This window comes from Lycium barbarum, chromosome 4 (assembly GCF_019175385.1).
Source record: "Lycium barbarum isolate Lr01 chromosome 4, ASM1917538v2, whole genome shotgun sequence".
Taxonomy (NCBI): Eukaryota; Viridiplantae; Streptophyta; class Magnoliopsida; order Solanales; family Solanaceae; genus Lycium; species Lycium barbarum.
Window position 1 is genome coordinate 12937774 of NC_083340.1, and position 21959 is coordinate 12959732.

Here is a 21959-nt window from a genome sequence, read left to right on the forward strand (position 1 = left end):
CCGGTTTTAACCGGTAACCGGACCGGTTAAACCGGAACCGGAACCGGAACCGGTAGCACCGGTTAACCGGTTCCGGTTAACCGTTTAATGGTTTACCGGTCCGGTTCCAATATTTTGGAAACCGGAACCGGTTAAACCGGTAAAACCGGAACCGGAACCGGTTAAACCGGTTAAACCGGTAAAAAATTAAAAAAAAAAAAAAAAACTAAAGTATATAAGTAAGTATATATAGTATATAGTACATATATATAAGTATATATAGTATATATATTAAGTTATACACATATATAAGTATATATAGTATATAAGTATATATAGTATATATAGTATATATATTAAGTATATATAGTATATAGTACATATTAAGTATATATAGTATATATAGTAGATATGTATATATAGTATATATATTAAGTTATACATATAGTATATATATTAAGTTATACATATATATAAGTATATAGAGTATATAGTACATATATATTAAGTATATACATATATATAAGTATATATATGTATATATAGTATATAGTACATATATATAAGTATGTATAGTATATATATTAAGTTATACATATATATAAGTATATAGAGTATATAGTACATATATATTAAGTATATATAGTATATATAGTAGATATGTATATATATTAAGTATATATAGTATATATAGTAGATATGTATATATATATATAGTATATATATTAAGTTATACATATATATAAGTATATATAGTATATTAAGTTATACATATATATAAGTATATGTAAGTTATACATATATATGTATACGAAAAACACTATTCTGTATTGTTGACTTGCTGTTAGGCTGTTAGTCAGTAAATATTTAAACTTTAATTATAAAGTTGTATAACATATGAAAATATAGCTACAATATACAAATAAATACTATAATATATATATATAATACAAAAAACAAAAAAAAAATAGATTTTAATCACTCCAAACCGGACCGGTTCCGGTTTGAGGTTTAAAACCGGTAAACCGGAACCGGTTAAACCGGAACCGGTTAGGCGGTTCCGGTTTTGGAACCGGAACCGGCCGGTTTCCTAACCGGTTCCATAACCGGTTCCGGTTCCAACCGGTTAACACCCTTATGTAGGATTTATCAAGAATATGTGCTTTTTTGCTAACGCATGGCAGACAGACACTGAAAAGAAAAGAAGGAAAAGCAATTGTTGATCACTGCCAATTTAACATTTTGCAAGGGAATAAATTTACATTAAATTTGCAAAAATGGCCTCCTATCAAATTGTACATTCACATTATAACTACGCCTGGCAACCGGTTTCATTTAACCGGTTTTAACCGGTAACCGAACCGGTATAACCGGTTAACCGGTTCCGGTTAACCGTGTATTGGTTTACCGGTCCGGTTCCAATATTTTGGAAACTGGAACCGGTTAAACCGGTGAAAAATTTTAAAAAAAAAAAAACGTTGGATTTATATATAATATATATACATATATACTTAATATATATAAGTATATATAGTATATAAATATATATATAGTATATAGTACATATATATACATATATATAGTATATATATTAAGTTATACATATATATAAGTATATAGAGTATATAGTACATATATGTAAGTATATATATTAAGTTATACAAATATATAAGTATATGTAAGTATATATAAGTTATATATATAAGTTATACATATATATGTATACGAAAAACACTATTCTGTATTGCTGACTTGTTGTTAGTCTGTTAGTCAGTAAATATTTAAACTTTAATTATAAATTTGTCTAACATATGTAAATATAACTACAATATACTAATAAATACTATATATATATATATATATAATACAAAAAATAAAAATAAAATAGATTTTAACCACTCCAAACCGGACCGGTTCCGGTTTGGAGTGGAAAACCGGTAAACCGGAACCGGCCGGTTCCTTAACCGGTTCCGGTTGGAACCGGTTGCCAGCCTTAATTATAACCAACAAGAATGACAGGAATGGAAATGTTACAACAACTGGTTTAGTATATAAATCATCCAAGTAGTCCAAAAATAGAACAATTCCTCAAAACCATAATTGCTTAAATTAGGATTTAGCTGGCAGGCAAATTGTTAGGCCCAACGGGGAAAAGGAAAAGAAAATAAAGGAACATTTGGTAAGCTGAAAATCACAAAACTGGGGTCATTTGCCCATTACCCTTCAAAGGCACTGGTCTTTAATTTTGCCCCTCAAATTGGTGGTCTTTACCGGCTCAGTAAAAAAAATCGCAAGACAGATTTATCTTTAAAGTTAGGCCTCGGGCAGAGTTTTGAATGTAAAACTCTACCTGAGGTAGGGTTGTTGCATGCTAAACTCTGTCTTGCGAATCTAAACTTCTGCCTTGCGAAATTCTTTATTTTATTTTTTACTGAGCTGGGGTTAAAACTCAGAACTTCGGGGTATTAGGCGAGGGACAACAATTAAAGACCACCAATTTGAGGGACAAAAATTAAAGACCAGTGCCTTTGAAGGGAAATCCGCACAAAAAATGAAAAATATCCTTAACATTCAAATTCTTAACACTCTGTTTGGATCATTGTTACCCATTGTTTCATAATGTATTGTAATGTGTTGTATTGTATTGTATTGTACTATTTTGTAGATATAATGTTTGGATAGACTGCACCATTAATTTGCGGTTGTTTAATAACATTTTTACTGTTTGATTTGACTGTATCGCGCTGTATCTTAACTGGTAAGTTTGCTAAAATGCCCTAAGATATTGTAAATGTTAAATTTATCAATAAATTACTAATAAAAATAATTTAGGACAACTTCTTTCTGCTAATTTGTCACAAGCTATGCCTTGTAAATATATTAAGCTATTAAATTCAAGCAAATTCTAACAAAGTTAAAAAAAAAAAAACAGATTATAATATAAAAAGCTATAATAAGTACTTTTTTCATTAGAAGTTCCTTATAAATTCGATGTAGAAGCAACTGGGAGAAAATGTGTGACCAATAACTCAGTTCCTTCCTGTTGAAGAAGACAGAGATAAGCAAAGTTTTCTCACAAAAAAGGTGACAAAGCTGAAAAATGAAAAAGAGAGCAGATTTACAGGAAGTTGACTGAGGCAGAAGAAGGAAGACGTAGGATAGGATATTTGGGTGAGTTAAATAATATAGGGTAAAGGGTAAAATAGAATTATGAAATATTAAGTAAGGACATAATTGAAAAGAGAAATTAGATAATAATGGGATAACACCAAATTAATTGTTATATAAAATGAGGTTTTTCATTGTTACGTAACGATGAAATTTTAACAATATATTATAATGAATTTTAAATAACAATTAAAATAAATATTGTATTTGTAATAACGAAACCATACAATACAATATAATGGGTAACAAAGTTCCAAACATAGTGTAAAAACAATGACTTTTCCAGTCCTAGTGGCTAAGAGAAAAAACTGAATCTCCTTTTGAAATGTGGCACTGAGCATAGTGGTAGGTACCTAATTATTTATCCTTCCAGTCTTCATAGTCCTATATAAGATGTAAAAATTGCACGGGCGTCCAATTTGGTTGCCCCCTTTTAACCTGTACCCATTTTTTTCTAAAATGTTTAACTGGCCTCCAATGTAAGGACACTTCTTCCGCTTCTTTTCAATCAAACTTCAGATGCAATTGTCTGAAGTTTGCACTACCCGAAATTTGTAACTTTGAGGCAAAATATTGAAACTTCAGTCGCATATCTCTAAAGTGTGTTCAAAGTGGTTAAATTTGCAAATTTTTGTGCACAGCAAGTATAACTTTGATGGTGACCCAAAAATCAGATATATCTGCACTTTCCGTTATACATATGCATACATATGTATACTAGCAAGGGTATTCCGTGGGCCAATTAGCAGGAATGTCCTTATTTTGGGGTGGTCTTTAATTTTTGGGCCTTAAATTGGTGGTCTTTAATTTTTGGCCTTTGGTTTCGGGCAGAATTTTGCTACCTTCAGGTGGAGTTTGAAACTCTACCTTAAGGTGGAGTTTTGACTATCTGATCAGATAGAGTTTTGTCTTATACTTGAAGGAAAAACTCTGTCTTAAGGCCTAACTTTACTACAAAATTCTGTCTTGCAAAATTGTTTTTTTTTTTTTTACTGAGCAGGAGTTAGAACCCCAAACCTCATAGTATTAGCGAAAGGGATAAAAATTAAAGACCACCAATTTGAGGGACAAAAATTAGAGACCGGTGCATTTGAGGGGCACTCCCCACAAAAAAAATGTATTCCTGCTAAGCACAAGCCCAACATTGGGAATTTAAATTGGAAATTTTTAGTTTTAGTTTAGCCAACTCTTTTAGCAAAGGGAAAATTACATAGGTACCTACTTAAAACTCTCTATTACAAAATATATAGATAGTTTTTCTTATTTACAAAACATAAAGATATATTAAGAAACATGACGAATTTTCATATATTTTTCGTTTTTTTATTTTTTTTCAGAAAATATATTTTTTTTAAAATAATTTTGTTATATATTTATTTATTTATTTTAATTTTTTTTTTGCTCAAAGGCTTAAAAAATTACCTCAAATTTTTATGTATAGAAAATGTATGAAATGTGAATGTGTGAGCGAAATTTTTAATATAATTTTCATACACAAAATTGTGAGCGAAAATTTTAAGCCTTGAATATTCTATGAAAGTTGTTACAATGTTGTTGTAGTTGTATTAATTTTCCAGAAAACCTAATATGAACTTTATATTTTTAAAATGTGAATGAAATTTTAAGTATTGAGCGAGATATATACATTTCATACTATTCTCATACATAAAATAACGAGCGTAATGTTTAAGCCTTGATCGAGATACACATTTCATACGTTCTTCAGACATAAAATTTGAGCGAACTTTTTAAGCCTTGAGCAAGATATACACATTTCATACACAAAAATTTGAGCGATTATTTTAAGTCTTGAATGTTGTATCAAAGTTGTATATAATGTTGTTGTAGTTGTATTAATTTTACAGAAATCTAACATGAACTTTATACACGAAAATGTAAGCGAAATTTTAACACTTGAGCGAGATACAAATTTCATATTGTTTAGATACACACAATTTTGAGCGGATTTTTTTAAGCCTTAAACGAGATATACACATTTCATACATTTTTCATACACTGAATTTTGAGCGAACTTTTTAAGCCTTGAGCGAGATATACACATTTCATGCAACTTTCATACATAAATTTTTTAGCGAAAAAAAAATTATTATTTTTTTTTTTAAAAAAAAAGCATGTTTTGTATAGGGTTTGTAATGATATATTTTGTAAATATAAAACTATCGTCACGTTTCGTAAATATTTTCGTATATACGTATTTGTCCCTTTAGCAAAGGGTTGTGCATAACCTTAAGCTAATAAATTGAGAAAACTATGCTAATGGGCCGTATAACCATCTAATTTGTAAGAATTGGCCCAACTCCTTTCTGATTACCAAGTTAGCCCAACTTATATGTATTTTGAAAGAAGAAATTCAGCCCCCGTTCCAAACTTATTTTTCTCTTTCCAACGTCGCTCTGCTCTCTCAACATACGGTCAACTCTTTTCTTATTCTTCTTCTTCTCTCCCATTTCTTCTCCATCAAATCTCGTCTAAAAGTATTGAAATTTCAACCACAAGCACCAAACAACACTAGGATCAAACCTTAAATATTGATTTGTGCTAATGTCATCGAAATCAAAGAGACCTATTTGAATTTCTTCAAATTTTTTCAAAGTCTCCAGTGATATTTTGTACATCATTCAGCATGATCTAATTTTTTACATGCGGAATCAGTAACATATTAATGGAATTACAGAAAGCGACTTACTGTAAAACTTTACACAAAGCCGATGATAAAATTATTAAAAATAAAAGGTGACTGGGCTAATATATCTGTTGCAACATAAATAAATTGGCTCACACCAACCTGCTAAGTGCTAAGGTAAGAGATTAAAGGATGAGACATTTTCAAGTGCTTTTAAAAGAAAATATTACAAATATAAATTAGTGGGTTCCTTTTTCCCATTGACGTTATGCATTTTTAAGATGGATATATACTTTGTGCGCTTTAGTCTATGGGGAGAACACGTTCTGCCATGAAATTGGGTGTGTCATAGAAATAGAAGTGATCTTAGTACTACATACCAAAATCACTCTGATTACAGTTTTTATTTGAAGCTTGTTACGACACTGTGGTTGACTTTAATTGAAACATTGAATTATCTCAATTTAGCTAAATATTAGATAGAATTAAATAGCAATTGATAAATTTAGATCTAATTTAATCAATAAAATAATTGACGTAACAAATAGTCAACATTATGTTTGACTTTAGTTAAAACACTGAATTGCTTCAATTTTAGTTAAGTATTATATAGGGTTGAGTAACAATTAGCAACTTTTGATTTAATTCAATCATTTTTTTTTTAAAGAAGTAAATGTAACAAGTTATCAATACTATGGTTGACTTTAATTGAAACATTGAATTATCTTGATTAGTTAAATATTAAATAGAATTGAGTAACAATTATCAAGTTTAGATCTAATTCAATCTTAAAAATAATAATAAAGTGGATGTAACAAGTAGTCAACACTAGGGTTGACTTTAATTGAAACATTTAATTATCTCAATTTAGCTAAGTATTAGATAGAATTGAATAACAATTAGTAAGTTTAGATCTAATACAATCAATAAAACAGTGAATGTAACAAGTAGTCAACACTGTGATTGACTTTAATTAAATATTGAATTGCTTCAATTAGATAAGTATTATATAGGATTGAATAACAATTAGCAGTTTTTGTTTCAGTTCAGTCAATTAAAAAAGAAGTAGATGTATCAAGTAGTCAATAATATGATTGACTTTAATTGATTGAATTATCTCAATTAGTTAAGTATTAAATAGAATTGAGTTGCAATGAGCATATTTAGATTTAATTCAATAAATTTAAACAAAAATAGTGGATGTAACAAATAGTCAACATTATGGTTGACTTTAATTGAAACGTTGAATTGCTTCAGTTTAGCTAAGCATAGTATTGAGTAACAATTGACAACTACTGATTTAATTCAATCAATTAAAAAAAGAGTAGATGTAACGAGTAGTCAATAATATGGTTGACTTTAATTGAAAATTGAATTATCTCAATTAATTAGGTATTAAATAGAATTGAGTAACAATTAACAAGACTTTTGCAAAAAGTCTGCCTTATGTGGCAGACTTTGCCTTAAGGCATAACTAAAAGTCTGCCTTATAAGGCAAAGTCTGCCGGTAGACTTTCAGTTATATCTTAAGGCAAAGTCTACCGTCTCCAGCATAAGATATATGTAACTTCATCCAAATAGGCATAGGTTCATAGAAACCTATGCCTTGCGAAAAATATTATTATTTTTGACTCTATTGAGTTTCGAACCCAGAATCTCGGATTATTTGCAGTCACCTTTTTAAGCGAAGGGAAAAAAAATATATTAAAGAACAACGAATTGAGGGGCAAAAATTAAAGATCAGATTGTATGAAGCGCAATCGTGCAAACAAAACAAGAAGAACAAGAGAAAGACTACGGAAAAAGAATACATGTTTCTTTAATAGTAGCTTGTTTGGATGGTTGTTACCTATTTAATTTTGATAGTGCGTTGGCATTATGAAACGGTGAATAACGTTAAGATATATTCAAATTACACATTATATTCATCAATACAATACATTACAATAAGAAACATTACGAACTGAGATGTACAATCATAAAAGCAGACATGATTTGATGACTAGAGGCGCCATGTTGTTAATGCAAACTTACAACTAATGAAGAAGATTGAATTAAGGTTACATTTAGTCGGCTTGATCCGTTTTGAATTAATTCGGTTAAATTCAATCCTTTTCGAATTGATTTAGTTGGGTTTACGAAACTTTTAGTGCATAAATGAAAACTTGATCACCAAAAATTTGACTAATTTTCTTGATTAAATTTTATTAAATTACAATAAAAATTTCAATCAGCAAATACACCTCTTCAATGTAAATAAAGCTAGATTAATGGAGTATTACGTTCTTGATATCAGCACTTTAAAAGATTTTGGAAATTAAGAGAAAAGTAACACATACTACTATTCGGAAAACATATCAAACTACTCGTTAATAAACTGAATTAAAAAGTTTGTTGATAGTTATTAAAGAGATACGTTTATAAAATTTCTTGTTGCAATATTTGACAAAGAACTGTACAAATAAATGTCACCCTAGGGATTTTCCTTGCTCGTTGTCTCGAGATCTGCCAAGAATATAATATTCCATTTTTTCGAACGCCACAACATTAATTACTGCTGCTCTCTTTGGTTCAAAATAAGTATTCATTTAACCTTTTATATATTTCTTTAAAAAATATTAATAGCCTGTTTAGTTAAGTTTATTTTTTCTCAAAAATACTTATTTTTTCCAATAAGTGCTTTTAAAAAAGTGAGGTGCTTGGCAAAGCTTTTGAGAGAAAATAAGTGTTTTCGGGGAATAGCAGAAGTAGAATTTTAGAAGCTAAAAAAATAATTTTTGCCCAAAAGTACTTTTGAGAAAAAAATACACTTAGGAGCCGTTTGGAAATGGTTTGAAACCATGATTTGAAACTATATTTGGACATGCATTTTGAATTTCTTAAGTAAATTATCAAAATATTCTCAATTGTTATACAATTTTACCAAATGACCAAGTCATAGTTCATAACAAAGTTAATACGCTACTATAAGACCTTTCTAAAAAATACAACATCAATTGATCAAATTTTAGTTCAATAAAAAAGAAAATTTAACATGAATAGTAATGTAACTACTTTTTAATATAATCCTCCCACATGATAGACATAAATAAAAGTTGGTAAATGGTTGGCGAAAGTAATTATTAAAAATATATATCAACTTATGAGTCTTTTTTACAAAATATAAGTTTATGGGTCAAGTTTTATATTTGAAACATTTCAAACCATGGTTTGAAACCATGAGATGAAATGCATGTCCAAACGCTGATTTCATCTCATAGTTTCAAATCGAATGTTCAACCGCCTAGTTAGGAACACTTTTTAAAAGCTTGAACAAACACTAATTGCTGCTCAAAAGTGTTTTTTAAATTAATTGATGAAATACGAACTGTTTTTCGCTAAAATTACTTTTTAATTTTTTTTTCTTTCAAAATAAGTTGATTTTTGAAGCTTGGACAAACAGATAGAAAAAATAGATATTTTGATCAAACTATAATTAAGACTCCTGCTTATTAATTGTCTTAATTAAATAAGCGCAAATTCGGAAATTCAAGTTAATTGTTTCGTGATTTTTTATATGAACACTTATTTTAAACAAAATATAAAGATTACGTGGACGCTTATATTGAGCCAGGAGTAATGTTTATCGAAATGTGCTTGTCCCTGTCACCCCACACTTAAATGGCCCCCACATCTGTTGTTCTTTTCCTACTTGTCAAGTTCTTAGCAAATCAAGGATTTCAAATACCTGAACTAAATGAATTTGGGACCCACACATCTTGTTTATATTGAGCGAGTCTAGTAGTACAACTAAAATAAGAATGGTTGACTACGAACCCGCGACTTAAATAGCACAAAAAAAAAAGTTGAACCAAACTAGTACAAAAAAAAAAAAAAAAACATAAGTAGTATTCATGCACGAAATTCGTGCGTGAAAGGACCAAACTGCAAAAAAACAGTTTGGTCCTTTCACGCACGAATTTTGTGCGTGCGTGAATGGGGTCACCAAAAAAAAAAAGAGAAGATTAGTAGTCACGCACTAATTTTGTGCGTTAATGTTGGAGTTTTTTTTTTTTTTTTGCTATTTAAGTCGCGGGTTTGGTAGACTACCCTAAAAATGAAAAATGAAAAATTGCACAACTCGGATCGACATGCATCCGATTTTGCGATTTTTTAATTTTGAGAAAATGCCATTCACTAATATGATTTGATTTTCTCCTTTTGATTTGATCTTTCGCTTGTGTTTTAGGAGTCGTTCGGTAGCTAGTTAGGAGACAAGTTATTCATGTATCAATTTGAATGGTGTTTTAGTTGTAATTTAAAAACCGACATAACTAATACATGTATAAGTTATGAGAGAATCTATATAATTATTTTATACATAATAGAAGATGAAATAACTGATACCTGAATTACTAAACCCCACATAAAATAATACTACATGAATTCCTCATAACTAACCCTTATATTACTAATACCTGCATAACTCTAACCAGCTATACCAAATGACTCCTAAAACCATAAGATAATATGGATTTAATATAATCAAATATGATTTTTTTGCTTTCCATTCAATATTTGATATTCTTATTGGGCTCCACTAAATTTAAATTAGCTTATGAGAAACTCGAACCTGAGATCTCCGGTCGAGAATAAAGCAACCCTAGTATGAGTCGATTTGCTATTGAAAATGTACGAATGGACCAAAATTAAGCATTAATGAGGAGAAATGGGAGCATTTGGAATAAATGAGTGGAGTGAAGTAAACGTGGAAGAAGCGCAAGTACATACATAATTTCTACTATATAGAAAAGCGAGTTTGGGGTATGATCGTCGTCCGTTTGGGACGATCAAGGGTAAAAGAGTCAATTTGTAAACATATCAGCATAGGACAGTTGTACATTGTGCAGTAACAACATCGGGTTCACTAAAAAACCAGGCAACTTTAATTTAACTTCACCCCTCACTATTCAATAACTCCAGTACAATGTCACTATCAAGTTTAGAGCTTTGCTTCATTCAATGCCACGTGCGTGAAATGTGTACATTTCTAAACATGCGGGTCCTACTTTATTCTTTGCCTTAGGAAGATTATCAGAAAAGATGTAAAATTAGCATTTATGCCCAATTCAATTTCTTTTTTTCTTTCATAAGTATGACATCAAATTAATACTTCTGTTTTTGCTACATCCAATTAAAGTTAAACAATGAGTATTCACTAAAATTTTAAAGATAGCAGTTTTTTTTATTTAAACGGAAAATATATTTGAACTTTGTGTCATTTAAACCTTTAAGATTTGATCTAAATATATGAATTAATATAAGTTTGATTTATTTCTAAAAATTAATGAATCAAAGATTGATAAAAAGAATAAATATATTAACCAATATTAAAAAAAAAAAGTGTGGGCCCCAACTAAACACCAACCAATATTAAAAAAAAAAAAGAATTAAAAAAAGTGGAACCACCATCTCTAAACTCACGGAAAAAAAGTGAACCCCATATTCACAAAATCAAGCAATATTAAAAAAAATGAATCCCATATTTAAAAAAAATAATGTAAAAAAAAAAGTGCATCCCATATTAAAAAATCAAACAATATTTATGTAATTTCTAAAGTATCTCATTAAATCAATAATGATGGATTAAAAAAATGGACCCCATATTAACAAAATCAAGCAATATTAAAAAAAAACCCAAATTAAAAAAACAAACAATGTCAAAAAAACAAAAGTGCATCTCATATTAAAAAATCAAAACAATATTTATGTAATTTTCAAAGTATCTCATTAAATCAATAATGATGGATTCATTGTCACATGTGTATCAATCCATTAGTGGGAGCAAATAAAATTATTATACAGCAACATACTTAAAATACTTATATATTAAAATAAGATAGAATTTAATTACTTTTTCATTTTTTCCTTATTCTAATAAATGTGAAAAGAGATTAATGTCATAAAAGAAAAAATAATATTAAATGGAGATCAAATAATTAATAAGGTAAATTAGTGAAATTATAATTCTAATTGACGTTTCCTTAAAAAATCGTGCAAAAGAAAACATGACAAGTAAAATGAGTTAAACCAAAAATATTTACCGAAAATTAAAAAATATTAGTTCTTCATTTAAATAGAAAATCAAATTTCTACTTTGTTTCATTTTAAACATGTAGAATTAATATAATAATTTGAATTAGAATTATCCAAATCAAAATTTGATAAATGAAATTATTGCACAGCAAAAAATATGGACCCCATATTATTGTTTTTCTTCAAAAGTTTTAGTAGGCAAATGCATACAATTTTCTTTCTTTTCTTATATTAGCCTGAGATCTAATCTAGCTATTTAATTATTGTATTTGCTATTCCACCATGTCATTTATTTGTTATGATTACTAAAATAAATATACTTAAAATATTTATATTTTAAAATAAGATAGAATTTAATTACTTTTTCATTTTTATTCTTACACTAATAAATGTGAAAAGAGGTTAATATCAAATGGAGATCAAATAATGAATAAGGTAAATTAGTCAAATTATAATTCTAATTCACGTTTCCTTAAAAAGCCAAACAAAAGACAACATGACAAGTAAAATATACTAAACCAAGAATAATTATAAAAAATTAAAAAATAGCATTTCTTCGTTTAAATAGAAAATCAATTTTTACTTTGTTTCGTTTCAAACATGTAAAATTAATTTAATAATTTGAATTAGAATTATCCAAATCAAAATTTGATAAAAAAAATAATAAGTATTTTACACCTTTAAATTAATCGAATTAAAATTGAAAGTATCAATTGATGCTTAAATATTGCTATTGTTTTATCTCAAAGAGAGAAAAATAGTTTTCTTTTAAACAAGTCTTCTCTTTTAAAAAGTATTAATAACTTTTCGTACCAAACACAAATATAATAAAGTTTTAGATACGGAGCACAAAACTCATGCTTCGTGTATATATATATATATATATATATATTATCACTATCCAAATACAACTACATATATATAGATACACTATAATCTAAAGTGTTGGGCCCGTGCGCACCACGGATAGACCATCTAGTAGAGTTAATAAGTAGGGCAGATCAAGAGAAGGAAAGTACAAAGTGAAAAGAGAATCCTACTCTCTATAATTCCTCTGCACCCAGCCGCTCTCTTCGCTTACTCACTTTCACTTCCTTTCCTTCACCACACAAAACACAACACACTTTCTTGAAGTTTGTTTCTTCTAGTTTTCTCCGAACTCTAAACATCTCTTTTTCTATTCAAATGGCGACATTGAATCTGCCTACTACTGGACTACCCTCATTGAAATCTGACGCGGCTAAATACCCGTCGTTGGATCGCCTTTCCTCTGCTAAGAACGTTGCTGATTTGTTCTTCTTTTCAGATTATCGCATCAACAGGAGACGTGTCAACGGTTTGAATAATCAAATCGTGGCTGTTAAATCACCTGATCATATACGTGGCGTAAATACCAATGTCCATGCCAATTATGATAACAATATACCTGTTACCTCACCAGTAAGTGAATCCCCTTAGTTGTGTAGTTATTTGTGTTACTAATATATGTTTATTGATGTATCTGTTCTTTCAGCTCTTTATTTATGATTGATTAATGATCTGTGTTTTTTACCTTGGCATTTGTTAAAGTTTGAGTTTTGCATAGAACAAGTGCAATTAAAAAAGGTAAAATATACAGCCCAACATAAAAAAAATTACGCCATGTAGTCCAATATACAATATTATGCAGGGGGGAAAGCATTGTACATAATGTATCAACCTTGTATAAAAGGCGTCTATACACAAATATGGGCTAAATCGGGTAATAAACTCAAATTATGGGTTACGTGGCGTAAATATTTTTCTCCCAATAGACATAGAGCGTAATATGCCCACTAAATGCTTACCCATGCACGAAATGCAGGATTTTGGGGGGGGTGGGGGGTGGGGGTGTATATAGTATGCAACATTTATCTTTGCATTTCAACCAAGAGGCTGTTTCCATGCCTCGTATTCGTGTCCTACAGTTGACAAAAGAAGCATCTCTACTGTCGTGTCAAGGCTTGTCCTCTAAACAGTAGAGATGCTTCTTTGGTGAGTTTGCAGGACACTAAAGATTCACTCTAAAAATGTGCAATAACTGCGGAAGTATATGAATTTTAATTGGCTAGAATGACATTCATACTTGAGAAAATGCATCCCCTGTATATTACTCAAACTAAACTTTTAAGTAAATGGAGGGATGTGAATTTCTCTAGATTATCTAGCAATTGTTTCTCGTCTAGTATACTCTGTTAACCTATTTATTACACTTGACTTTCGTTCATGAATCATTGGTCCTGTGCTCGTGATTTATCTTATAGCAAATCAAATGGTCTTCCACGATCAGAGTGGTCTCCATGAGTTTGGTTTGCGTATTTTGATTGCTTATATTCATCATAGTAGTATCTCCAAAAGCAGGATTTATTCCATTGGGCCATTAATAGTTTTATTTGAAGGTCTTGAGAATCTGATCAACTCTTTGTTAAAGTATCAGGAAACTCCCATATGAACTGTTGATGCTTAATTTAATTGGAGAAAACTGCAAATCGTGTTACATTGTTACCTCATGGTCTATATTTTTAGATATCCCATAGAAGGGAAAAAAGAGTAACATATGAAAAAGAGAGCAAATAAATTAAAACTGTCTCCTAGTAAAGAGTTAGTGCATCTGACATTTCTGCATATGCCTATTCAAAGTTTTTACGTTTAATAAGCTTGAGCAAACCAAAACTTATATTGATGTATTGTTTTCCGTTATCAAAATTCTCCCTTTTCACCGTTTTGTTTCCTGTAAGAGCACATACTCTGAACATTCTAATGAGTCCTTCGTTCTTAAAAGTAACTTATGGTAATTTTCTCCCTTCTGTGGTTCAGTCCAGCGGTTACAATCTGGGACAAGAAAGTGTGTATCTGAACTCTCCAAGAAAAACCAAGATTGTTTGCACAATTGGTCCCTCTACAAGCTCAAGGGAGATGATCTGGAAATTGGCTGAGGCTGGAATGAACGTGGCCCGTCTGAATATGTCACATGGGGACCATGCATCTCATCAGAAAACCATTGACCTTGTTAAAGAATACAATGCTCAATCTGAGAACAAGGTTATAGCAATAATGTTGGACACTAAGGTAATGCTTGTTATTAGCTTTATAACTGCAATTATTAGTGTCTGTTCAAAAAATGATCATATATGTCCAAGCACCAAAGGTGTGACCTAGTGTCAATGAATTGGGTGTAAGCCTTGGAAACCCGGGTTTAAATCTCAGTAGAGACAAAAAGACTAGGTGATTTTTCTCATCTGCCTAAGCTTTGGTAGGCAGAGTTACGCGATACCTGTGCTGGTGGGGGAAGTAGCAGGCACCTAGTGGAACAGTTGAAGGGGGGGGGGGGGGGGGGGGGGCACAAGTTGGTGCGAGCATCAATGTTATAAAGGAAAAAAAAAAAAGAATCAGTAATAGCATAGGTCTAATATTTTTCCAATTGGAGTGGGTTATTTGAGTTCAGCAAGTTTTTTGGTATTCAGTTGTCCTGCCTTTTACTACTGTTTGGAGTGTCTATATCATAAGAAAGTACATGTAGCTTTTGAACCCATTGAGATGACTGAAGAATTTCATTATTTCGATTTCGCTAATCCTTGGGAACAATGTGAGAAGGGTTTGGTGGTGTGGTTGTAGTAGAGTAGTCAAGGTGACGGGAATTTTTCATATATCAAACAAAGACTTGTGCTCCTTTCTCTTATAAGCTAAGCCTAGGACGACTAGATAGTAAAACTGCTTTTCAGGTGATCTGTTTGGTATGTTGAGGGTTGATGGACATGGTGACTGATTTCCTTATATTCTTTTTCGTGTTCTACCAAAGAGAACAGAGTGGACACTGAGAATCCTGTTCATATCCTCTTCTTGTAGCTACCACTTATCACTAGCATCACCGAGAAATAGACTTAGAACTTTTGGGTTTGTGGAACTTAAATGCTGATATACTGTTCATTTGGTTTTGGATTCACAAGTTTGCAAATGGGTGAAGCAATTTAATTTTGTTTTCTCAACTGATATAAAGTTGTGTTTGAACTGAGCTATTGATCAAAAGAAAATGAAAATTGAGATCCATCTTCTGTTGCTTGTTATTGTCATTTTCAATTGTAAAAAATTGCTAACGTCACATGTTGTTCTATAGACAAGTTAATGCATTGTGGATATTTATCCAGTTGCCATTTGCAAGGTGCATAACCATGTGTTCTTTGTCATGCTTGACCTTTGTTTTATTATGAAGATTGTGAAGCCTGTCATGATAGTTTTCCACTTCCCAAGTGCGATGTTGAAAGTAATTTGTTTATTTAGTGTTTTAAGATGAGACATAAGTTCTAGGACAGTTATACGCCACGCTAATGAGCTCCTTCCCATTATATTCTTTTGTTGCCTATGATATATCTTTGCAGGGACCCGAGGTGAGAAGTGGAGATGTGCCACAACCAATCCTCCTGAAGGAGGGTCAAGAATTCAACTTTACCATTAAAAGAGGAGTCAGCACAGAAGACACTGTTAGTGTAAATTATGACGATTTCATAAATGATGTGGAGGCAGGAGACATACTACTCGTTGATGGTAATTGAATTTCTTCTAGTTCATTTTTGCTTGATAAACACTATTGCTTATCTAAAACATTGCTATAGCACAAACAATGTTCTAAAAAGACATATCTGGGACTTGCTTCGGCGCGAGAGACTTGAAAAAAATGCCTTTGGGGTGAACATGGGAGGCGCTAGTCTTGTCTAACAGTTCCTGTGCAATACTGGAATTGTATTATCTAATTGAGTTTTTCTTGGTGTATTAAATTAGACAACACAATACTGGAATTGTAATTGTGAATTGTTCTTGCAATAGTAAGTATCATTTTGTGATTATTTCAAACGTGGTTGCATCTCAAACAAAAAATTCAATAATGGGAAGAGTGGCCTTTAGATCCAGATTTATCATCAAGTTTTGTGTCTCTTGGGAAAAGAAACTTTTTGTCCCATAATCTCAATTACCTGCTCTTGTTCATCCAGGTGGGATGATGTCATTAGCTGTGAAGTCAAAAACCAGCGACGTAGTGAAATGTGAAGTTATTGATGGGGGAGAACTGAAATCAAGACGGCATCTAAATGTAAGAGGAAAAAGTGCCACCCTGCCTTCAATAACAGGTTTGTTCAATTTATGGAACCCCACCTCCCTACAATATTTTAGTTACTCATTTTTTCTTCTAAGACCACACTTTAGCTTGATCTTTTTTTTTTTTGTAACTTATACAGAGAAAGACTGGGATGATATTAAGTTTGGTGTGGAAAATCAAGTTGACTTCTATGCTGTTTCCTTTGTGAAAGATGCTAAGGTCATCCATGAATTGAAAGATTACCTTAAAAGTAAAATGTCTACTACCTATTATGTTTTTTTCCGGATAAGGATCTTCTACCTATTATTTATAGGGATGTAACCTTGTCAAAGGCTTTCATGGTTGCATTCCTTCATCTTTTTTTTCCCTCTAAAGTTGGAAGAGCTATTATGCAGGTTGTAATGCAGATATTCATGTTATTCCAAAGATTGAAAGTGCAGACTCCATCCCAAATCTCCACTCAATCTTATCTGCATCTGACGGGGTTAGTTCAATGTGTTGAAAATGTTGCCTAATCAATTTACTTAAGTACTCATACTATTTTTGCTATGTCAGTCTCTGAGTGTATGTAGGTCTCCGTAACAAAAAAGATAGCACTATTATTATCGTCTTGCTTATATTTATCGAGTGAAGGATGATGCAGTGAAAATATTGTTGAAAATTAAAATGGATGCCAAAGGTATGGTAAGCCCCTTTTATGAAGATATAAAGAGCAAAGAACACATACAGTAGGGTGTGCCAGTAGTCACACCATGGTAATCAATTAACTAGAGTAGTGTAAATAAAAAAAGGACAGTCAAATATCCGACTGACTTGCATACTAGAAATTCTGAGCCTTTTAATCTTTTCTTCATTAGACATCCCATCAGAACAGAAAACCATGTACAACAAGAAAAGGACTGCTTCATTTTCATGATGCACAGTTTGTAAAAATTGCATGTCAAACTGTCGAGCTTCATTTGGATGGAAGGAAGCAGAAGTAAAGTAGATGAATCAAGTGCACTACTAGCTTTCAGAAGCTTCAACATTCTTTCTTTTAACTAGTTTGGGCGTTGATGGCTGCAAGAAGCCCTACTCTGGCTAATTCTTCTCCCTTAGAATTTTGAACATCTCAATATTTTGGCTGTAAGGCTTTCTGTGGACCCCTATCTGTATTTCCTGGAAACTTCCTAGGACTTTGACTAGCAACACTTGATCTCTAATTTGCTTTTCTTGGCATACGTGTATTGTTGTACTTCTGTCTGCAGCAGAAATTATTAATCGAAGTAGGAAATTTTGCTATAGAAATATAGTTATAGACTTATGAAGAAGGGCTGGTCGATCTTCTTGTGTAGTTCTAGTTGTTTCCCAAAACCCTCATTGTATTAATCGATGGTGTCTCAAAGCTTTTGAGTGACAATTCTACTGGTGAATTCGGTTGTTTTATTTAGCAGATCAAGCTGCCATTCTAAGCCAAGTTACTCGACTACATTGCGATTGACCTTTTAAATGACAACATCAATTATTTTAACATCTTTTTTTTGAAACTGGTAACTTTTCAATTATTTTAACATCTTTTTGGACATCTTTCTAAGTAATGTTATGCAATTGTTGATAGGCAATGGTGGCCCGCGGTGATCTTGGAGCTGAGCTTCCAATTGAGGAAGTCCCATTGCTGCAGGTAATCTCAATGCTGATGCATAAAGCTTCATTTCATGAGCCTTTTCATAGCTTACTACCTCTGTTATCAAGTGCGGAGATGGTGAGATCTTTACAATACCATGCTAAAAAAGGCTCATATGTTCCATCACTGATCACATCATCTTCGTTAAATCTTTGCTCTTTGGTCAATATGGTGGACAAAATTACGTGATATAACTAAATTAGGGAGGCGAGTAATCTTGAATATATTTATTTAGTATTACTGTTGATTCTCACAAGTTCATGATGCTATCATCCTACCGCAAGTTAACCAGCATGTTCAAAATACCCGTAGGTTTACAATTAGATATATTCCCGTGGCAACTGAACAAGAATGTTTATAATATCACTCAATTGCATAGATTTGCAATCAAATCCCTAGTAATTCGGGAGGAGAAATGCAGCACTGGCACTTATGAAAAATGTGCATGTTAGTCGACCTACTGAGCTGTGGAGTTTCTCATTACCTTTGAACTATTTCATTGTGTCAATTTGTCTACCTGTTTCTCCAACATACAACAACTGTGGTGCCCATCGAAACAAACCTGTCCTGTTTCATTCAGCCTTTTAACCCCCTGGTGCCTCTTAACAGCCAAACCCCATTGCCAATATAGGAGATTATTGTTCTTCAATACTCGTTTTCCCTTCTTTCATTCAGCATGATTTACTTTCCAAATAGATTTACACCTCTTTTCCGAACTGAATGTTGTGTGGTATTATCATACTCTTGTCAAAGGTTTGTTACTTATAGTAAACAGAAAAACGTTTACTAGTTTAGGAGGTTATAGTATTAACATAATCAATTTGGTTTTCTTTATTAACACAATAAAAGTAAGTGCTAGAATTACTGAAACAGGATTACAGACCACTGAACTGCATTCCTTCTGGCTACTGTCAATGATCTTTTCTCTTGGAGAAATTCCTTCCTCGCCAAGCCCTTTTGTATCTTACTTTAGTAACTTAGTCAGAAATGAGAAACTGCTGTTGCATGTATCCACAGGAAGACATTATTAGAAGGTGTCGGAGCATGCAAAAACCTGTAATAGTTGCCACAAACATGCTTGAAAGCATGATAGATCACCCAACCCCAACAAGGGCAGAAGTCTCGGACATTTCTATTGCAGTACGTGAAGGTGCTGATGCTGTAATGCTTTCAGGGGAAACCGCTCATGGGAAGTAAGTGTTGTTCTAGACACAAACTAATTTTACATCCTTCAGTGCTTTTTACTATCCGTCTTGGTTTTGATTACTGCTTTTCTTGTATTTGCTTAAATCGATATCAGGTTTCTCCACTTGCTTATGTGTTTTTAACTTCTTATCTCTCTGCCTTGATCATTTTTCTATTTTGGATCCAGATCCTTATGATAATGTTCTTTTCTACTATTCGCTTTGTTGTGCTACTCGGTTGTTATTTTTCCTCCTTGGGTATACTTTTGGATTGGTCAGATCCTCATGGTGTATTCTCATTTGAGTTTGCAATTAGAATCATTTCTTTTTATTTTGTGTTTTTGTTTGTTATTTAGTAACCTGGAATAGATGATTTATACATATTGAACCATCTATTTCCATAAATGCATAGGTACCCGCTGAAGGCAGTTCACGTGATGCATATTGTGTCATTAAGGACTGAGTCAAGCCTACAAAACAACACTAGTTCTCCAAGTCAATCTCTCGCCCATGAGGTATATGCGGTGTACGAATTATATGTATTGTAGTTTGTAAACTTCACTTTTCAATTACCTTTCTCTCAGAAAGAGTTATATGTTTTACTGGATTTTTATCTGTTTTTGTGCTAAGAACTCAAATCATTTCATCCAGCGGGATTTTTTATTTCTCATATTATCCAACGAGGAAATCACGTTCAACTCTAATTGTTATGCAAAATGCTTTATCTATTTGATATATTTTGCAGAGCCATATGGGTGAAATGTTTGCTTTCCATTCTTCCACAATGGCTGATACCCTTAACACTCCCATCATTGTCTTCACAAGAACTGGGTCTATGGCAGTAATTTTAAGTCATAATCGGCCTTCATCAACAGTTTTTGCTTTCACAAACAAGTAAGTTCCTTAAAAAAGTACAACTATTAGCTTTAGTCATATTGTATCATGGTATATTTCATTGAGATCATTAACATTATTGTAGCTCAAGCTCCTTTGAATCGTTTTCACTCTGTTTAATTGTTGAAGGTAGTTTTCTGTACTAAAATTTTGAGACTTGTCTTTGGTATCAAGAAGTTTGTGGGAGGGGCACTATGCAAAATTGGGTCATTGGTTCAGCAAGTTTAGCCTTTTCTCCAGTCGCAATTATAGTCTTTAGGGACCTTGCTTGACTTGTCTTGTTCCATTGTTGAGCTATTTTCTCTGTTTTTTCAAGTAAGCGTTAAATTCTCTCACTATATAAAGAATAATGTAGCTCTGTTTCTACCAATAGAAAAAATAATATAGCTCTCTCTCTCTCTCTCTCTCTCTACAATTACATATATATGCGCCTACATATTTATTAACATACGGCATGAATTTATGTTTTGTGCCAGTGAAAGGGTGAAGCAGCGTCTTGCTCTGTATCATGGTGTCGTGCCTATATATATGGAGTTTTCAGCTGATGCAGAGGAGACCTTTTCCCGAGCAATCAAGCTCTTATTGGTTAGTGATGTTTTCCCGTCTTTTTAATGTGTATTTCCCTCAGCATTTCTTGTATAAGGTTGCTCCATGTACAAACACGGATAATCTTTTTATTTTCTGTATCCTGCAGAGCAAAAGCTTGGTGAAGGATGGACAATGTGTCACTCTTGTCCAAAGTGGAGCACAACCAATCTGGCGTAGACATTCTACTCACCACATACAAGTCCGTAAGGTCCAAAGTTGATATACGTAGCAATCATTTATTTAGTGAAACATGCTGAGTGGTGACAACTAGGATACAGTTTTTCAAAGTTTCTTATATACAGTTGCTTCTTTCCCTTTTCCCCTTAAATTTGTTCCTTATTTGATGAAATTAGAGAAATCTTCTTAAAAGTTGCAATTTTAGATACAGATGTTTCTGTTTTGGCGTTCTTGTATCATTTTTGTATGAACTTTCTAGCGATATCGGAGAATGGAAAATTAAAGTTTGATAACTTTTTTGTAGCATCATTTACTATTTATTTGTGTGATTTTCCCCCGTGTAGTTATCATCATGATTCCATTTGAATATGTCTTGGTGTATCAGAAATCAGAAAACAATTTTATCAGGATCACAGGCAAAGCAAAACAGAAATATTTAACGTTTTTTGGAGAACGTTTCCTCTGTGCGTGGGTCAATTC

At 31.9% G+C, this 21959-nt stretch overlaps 1 protein-coding gene across 1 annotated transcript; it reads left to right on the forward strand.

The window, feature by feature from the left end:
- The first annotated feature begins 12872 nt into the window (after nt 1-12872).
- LOC132635259 (pyruvate kinase isozyme G, chloroplastic) lies at nt 12873-21772 on the forward strand. The gene is made up of 12 exons (XM_060351582.1): nt 12873-13306; nt 14702-14953; nt 16261-16426; nt 16870-17004; nt 17113-17223; nt 17369-17457; nt 18571-18633; nt 19654-19829; nt 20233-20335; nt 20566-20714; nt 21191-21299; nt 21409-21772. Exons 1-12 carry the CDS (start codon nt 13052-13054, stop codon nt 21520-21522), a joined length of 1722 nt encoding a protein of 573 aa, XP_060207565.1. The 5' UTR covers nt 12873-13051; the 3' UTR covers nt 21523-21772.
- Nucleotides 21773-21959: the final 187 nt, after the last annotated feature.